Source organism: Pristiophorus japonicus, chromosome 4 (assembly GCF_044704955.1).
Source record: "Pristiophorus japonicus isolate sPriJap1 chromosome 4, sPriJap1.hap1, whole genome shotgun sequence".
Taxonomy (NCBI): Eukaryota; Metazoa; Chordata; class Chondrichthyes; family Pristiophoridae; genus Pristiophorus; species Pristiophorus japonicus.
Window position 1 is genome coordinate 136,962,365 of NC_091980.1, and position 6,000 is coordinate 136,968,364.

Genomic DNA, 6,000 nt, shown 5'->3' on the forward strand with positions numbered 1-6,000 from the left:
ACCCTACCTTCCTTCCACAGTTGCTGCTTGACCTGCTGAGTGTTTCCAATAAGTTCCCTGCTTGTTAGTAACACTTGGTCATTTTGTAATATAGATTACTCTTACCTCTACATGGAAGGAAGTGAAAAAGGTCATCAAAGAGGATCCTCGCTGCATCAAGTTCTCCTCCAGTGATAGGGTAATGATCATGTCTTTTAAACATTCAATCGTTCATCCAAGTCCAGTTCGGTACTTACTTACTTGTGCTCTCTTTAAGAAAAAGCAAAGGGAGTTTGAAGAATACATTCGAGATAAATACATCACGGCCAAAGCAGACTTCAGGACACTGTTGAAAGAGACCAAATTTATTACTTATCGGTAAGTAATGCCTGCTGCAACTCAAAACTATGGTGCCATTTTCAATATCTGTATTAATGACTTCCATTGCCAGCAAAATCTGGTGCACCTTTTTTAGGATGTCCAAGTGTTTTTTCCTATTATGTAAAAGGTGACTTGCAAGTGCTGCAGCTCATTAGGCAGGAAGCTGCAATTTCTGTCAATCAATCTCATTCATTAGTTTTGTGTGTTTTGGGGCCAGTGTTTGAAATTGTGTGTTCCACAGTTTGATACACTCGCTAACAAATCATTCCGTCCAATCTTGTCACTTAAATCAGCTGAGTATTCACGATACTTGTTCAATTTGCTCAAGGATGTTAGTTCTCATTTTGCACTGTTTATTGGCACAGATGCACGAGTCTAAAAGAAGGAAAGCGCACGTAAGTATAACAATGAAGAGGCTAAAATTCTTCTTTTAAAGCATGTAGTTGCATCAGCACATTAGCTGGATAACATCCACACTCTGTAATGCCAGTATCATGGATTGGTAGACAGACACAGAAGTGTAAATTTTGGTGTTGAATCTTATGAATGGAAGGAATTATTTTATAAGCCTAGGCTATTTAAAAAAAAAAAATTCGGGAGCAAAATCTAAGAGTGCAGTTGGCTGACCACAGGGGTGATGGGTGAATGGGACTTCATGCAGGTTAGGATTCGGGCAGCAGAGTTTTAGACAAGCTGTAATTTACAGAGGGCGAGAAGCTGGTCAGGCAAGCATTGGAATAGTCGTGTCTGGAGTTAACAAAACCATGGATGAGAGTTTCAGCAGCAGATCAGCTGAGGCAGCGTTGGAGAGGAGTAATGAAATGGAGGTGGGAAGTAAGTATTCTTGGTGCTGGGAAAGATATGGGATTGGAAGCTCGGCGTGGGTTCGTATAGAACGCAGAGATAGCAAATAATCTGGTTCAGCTGAGACAGTGGCCAGGGAAGGGAATGGAATAGGTGGCGTGGGTTCGGAGTTTGTGGCAGGGGCCAAAGACAATGGTTTTGGTCTTCCCAATGTTTAATTGGAACAATTTGCATCTTATCTAGGATTGGATGTCAGCCAAGTAGTCTTGACAAAACAGCAGTTGGAGAGGTAGAGAAAGATGGTGGTGGGGTAGTGTGTACATGTGAAATCTGTCTTTGGATAATATGCCTGAAAGGGCAGAGTGTAGATGACAAATGGTAGGGAGGCAGCAAGCAATGTTCCCTTTAAACTATGGCCGCACAGAGCTCTGCTGCTCCCGCACAGCCATCTCACCGGCTTTTAAATAGGAAAAGTCGCGCATGTGTATTTTGAATGGAGCGTGCACCCCCCAAAAAAATTAATGGGAACATTGGGGCCATCCTTGGGAAGGGAAGCCATGGTTGGCGGTTCTCTGGCTACAACTGGATAGGTAAGCGTGGAACCAAGTGAGGGTCATTCCCACTCAGCTGCAGAACAGAGGAAAGATTTTTGAGGAGGATGGTGTGGTCATCCATCTCAAAGTCTACAGACCAGTCAAGAAGAATATCAAGAGATATGGTTGCGAGAAGGTTGCAAAGTCTTTTTTTTTTAAGCAAAGGAGGAGACGGGAAGATGGAGGGATTTAATAAGGGTGTTCCAAAAAGTCAAAAACAAGTGGCTGAAAGAGTAGTTGTTGATGGGTGGACAGTGAACAAACCGCAACAGAGGAGCAGAGAGATGTCTAGTTGTAGGAGATCTGAGGTAGGGTGAAAATATCCACAACACAGCTTGTTAATTTTGTTGTGACAATTTGGGAATATCCACTGATGTCTGTTATTTTCTGAGGGGGTTGGAGTGTGAAAGTGTAGAACAGTTTGTGAAGTAAACCAGATTGCTTTTGCTGAATAGATTTCTGAAGAGCTTGCATTGTCTGGGGTAAATCAAAATTTGTGCGGGGTTTTTTTCCCCCTCCCCCCCACAGGTCGAAAAAATTACTGCACGAGTCAGATCAGCACCTGAAAGACATCGAAAGGATCCTTCAGAATGACAAAAGATACTTGGTCCTGGAGTGCGTGCCAGAGGAGAGACGCAAGCTCATTATGGCCTACATTGATGACCTCGATCGGCGAGGCCCCCCTCCACCTCCCACTGCATCAGAGCCAACCAGACGATCTGCCAAGTAACACCAAAAAAAGTTCTCCTGAGCATGAGCAGGCTGCCCATCAACTGAGACTTGTGCATGAGCCATCTGCCAGACTTATCAACGTGTGTGCAGTATTAATGTGTCTGCTTTGTCCAGTTTTGTATATAGTATGGACACATTTGTACCAGCTTGTCATCATGTTGAAGTGGAAGCTTTGACTCATCATTCAGTTGTATAAAATAAAAACTTTTTCCAACAAAAAAATCTTACAGCTGATGTAGTACACGTAGCATGGTCATTATTCCAACCAAATGGCTGTGCGACAGCAACTCTGTAAAAACTAGCATTTAGTTACTAGTCATTTTCCAAGTCGGTCACTTATCTCAAAAGGGGTTTTGTTTGTAACATTTAAGCTTTTACTTGTGTTTAAACGTAAGTTTCCAAAGTGACTTTATTAACGGAGGTGTTGGAAATGTTGCCTAGTTGAAATGTTTACTGCAATAAACCATCTTTTTTTTCTAAAAATTTTAGAATGCTATTTTCTTTGTGCTGATTTGAATTGTTTTAAGCAACAACAAAAAACGCAGGTATTGGAAATCATAAATTACAGATAGTGTCATAAATAAAGTAATTTTAGTTCTCCTTTCCAGATAATTAGGAAAGTGTATTCAATTTATCATTTGCCAGCCATCTACTTGTATGTATGTGTCTTGCTTCAACCATCAGTGCTCAGCGAATGCATGTTTTAGGGGACATGCATTCCATCACTTGTTCAAATGATTGAGAGGTCCAGACTCGACCTAGAGACTGAAGTAAGGGTGGAGATACTGACTTGGCTCAAATACCCATTTGGCATCATGATTGACAGTTGCAACACCTGTAGCCTTGACGTCCCAGGTCTCTCTCTAACCAAAGTAATAGTTGGAACAACGTTGGAAGAAGTCTGGGGTCAAACCTGCTGCTTTTTCCTGAAAGACCTTGGAATAGATCCTTCAACACCATATTGCATTTTAGCCATCTCAATAGCTGTTGCGTTTAGCATAGGAACTGGAAAAGGACTGCTCGATTGCAGGAGAGTCAGGTGCTTGGTCATACAATTTTTTTTAAAAACCTGCCTCTATTGGCCTCTTGCAGTGAATTGATCCCACAACTTGGTTGACTATATTCAAGTCACAAATAGATTTTCAACCAATAAGGGAATTAAGGGTTACGGGGAGCGGGCGGGTAAGTGGAGCTGAGTCCACGGCCAGATCAGCCATGATCTTGTTGAATGGCGGAGCAGGCTCGAGGGGCTAGATGGCCTACTCCTGTTCCTAATTCTTATGTTCTTATAACTTGCCACGGTAAGTTTCTGTGCCTGACAAGTGGTCTTCTGAGCTGGAGTATTGCAGATTTTTATTTTGTTGGACTGGAGGAGAAGGTTTGTCCAGCAAAATCATCTAAGATTATTTCCAGCACCTTACACGTTCTTGAGAATTACTTTAAACAGATGAAGATTTCATGCTGTTCAAAATGTTGCTTTTAATGGGGATAAAAGTAAAGCGCTGGATGCAGTACACAATGGGGCATCTAAAACTTCAAGCCTGGTTTTGGCCATTGACCAAAACACAGTCAAAAAGGAATATTCTGTAATGGAGGAAGATTGGTGCCAAACTTGCTTCAATAGGTAGCGTCAAAATGAAGAGACTGGGAGTTACAAATCCACATTATATCCCCAGCTGCATCTGAAGGAGGAAATACCTCCTTTTTAAGCAGCATTATAACGTGGTTTATTACATGATGCACCGGTACTGTTTATAGTTATAAAATGGAAGCATCATTCGACTTTTTATTAACAGATCTCCCTTGATATTAATGATCACTTCAAGTGAAAACGTAGTCAGCCATTATATATGGTTTTCGTTATGCACGCATACTCATGCCGCGTATCTATACAGAATGTCAGAATTGTGTACAGCTTTTTTTAGATTGTAATTACCATTAGCGTGATTACTGATTAACATTGAGAATTATTCTATGAAATTGATCAATACATTTCGGCTTTTTACTATTTGCAATATGCCTGTATGGGGAAGAGGAGGATCCGTCCAGCCTTCCCACCCATCCCTCCATTCCCAAATGCTCTGTGTACCGATGCATCTGTCTCAAATCAGATTTACTCTGTTGGAATAGATCTGATAAAACTTCGCTTATTCGAGTTGATATCGCTCACGAAATACTCTTGCATCGTTCCAGCACCACCTCTTTAAAAATTACTGCCCTATGTTATGTTCATTCTGAAGAGCCGACATGTAACACCGCAACTGCACCTGCTTGTTGTATTCCGATCGACGTTCAATTTAATGGTTGAAAGCACAAGTATTTTAAGGACTACCTTTTGCCTAAACGGATTATCAAGCACAATTCTGCGAGTTTAGACAAGTACAACGTTATACAATCGTCCATAGGCGTGGCCGTTTTCTGTGAGAACTAAAAGTTTCTGATTTTTATGGAGGCAATATATTCGTACACAGATATTGTGTGAATCTATTTATTATATACCCGAATATCACCGTAAACATACACCGAGACAAAACAGTTACAGTTAAACATCGCTTGCTTCATGTTCAGCAACATTAAGTTTCAGCAAACCATCGCGATATATATTTTTTAAAACCCATAAGGAAAATAGTTTTTTATACGGACAAAAAACAGAATTCCGGTTAAACAATGTCACTGGCGTTACTTCCTTTACTGAACAGATTCATCTTCATTGCACAACATCCATTAAGATGACCAAATGACAAGGGAAGTTGCAGGCACGTCGGAGGGGGATCAGAGAAAAAGACGGATTTCTAAAACCAAAATACATTGAGAAGTAGTTCACTGATGCTCGTCACTACCCACCACGCTCACCGCATTAATCTTTACTAATTGTTGCCAAAACATTTAGCCTTTAGACATTCACCTCAAAGACATTTAACAGTAACACGCGTGATCCTGCGTACGATTTCTTGATTAAAAGCTGTTAATTTCATAACCTGAAAGCGACGAAATCCAATTCAAAGCAGTCATGAGAAGACCATAAAGTGATCCAATTGAAGATTCAGCTAGTAGAATATTTATACAGAAAGTGAGACACACTTTATGTAATACAGACCGTTACAATCAACTTGATGGGGGTAAAGCTAGAGCCCCATGCTTAATCTCCCGATATTCTCAGCCCACATATAGGAACAGGAGTAGGCCATTCAGCCCCTCGAAACTATCCCGCCATTAAATGATACATGGCTGATCTGCATCATTGTAATGTTTCACATAAGAGACATTTTTAAAAATGGTTAATCTCCACATTACTACCACCTACTTATTTCAGCAAGGTTTTTGCTCCCTTAAGAACTAAACTAATGCTGTGCTAGCTCAAAATAGATTCATGAATTACAGCAGTGTCCCTGGAAAACCTGACTGACCAAACCCAAGTCTCGCCAATTAATTTCAAGATTAACTACTCTGTTCTTGGTTTGAATCCCCCTCCCTGCCCCCATTCCCAGCTTTTACTGACCATCTTCCCGCT

The 6,000-nt window shown here is 41.0% G+C and overlaps 1 protein-coding gene across 10 annotated transcripts in view; it reads left to right on the plus strand.

The window, feature by feature from the left end:
• The window catches only part of tcerg1b (transcription elongation regulator 1b (CA150)), a 119,932-nt gene extending 116,960 nt beyond the window's left edge, over positions 1 to 2,972 (plus strand). For 6 of the 10 annotated variants that reach the window (XM_070878604.1, XM_070878596.1, XM_070878598.1 and 3 more), the window contains 4 exons: positions 95 to 178; positions 257 to 357; positions 726 to 755; positions 2,286 to 2,972. In XM_070878604.1, coding sequence (XP_070734705.1) covers positions 95 to 178; positions 257 to 357; positions 726 to 755; positions 2,286 to 2,487 — 417 coding nt within the window. In that variant the 3' untranslated portion in view covers positions 2,488 to 2,972. The remainder of the gene's footprint in view (positions 1 to 94; positions 179 to 256; positions 358 to 725; positions 756 to 2,285) is intronic. The other 4 variants (XM_070878597.1, XM_070878605.1, XM_070878600.1 and 1 more) reach the window with 1 other exon arrangement.
• The last annotated feature ends 3,028 nt before the right edge of the window (positions 2,973 to 6,000 follow it).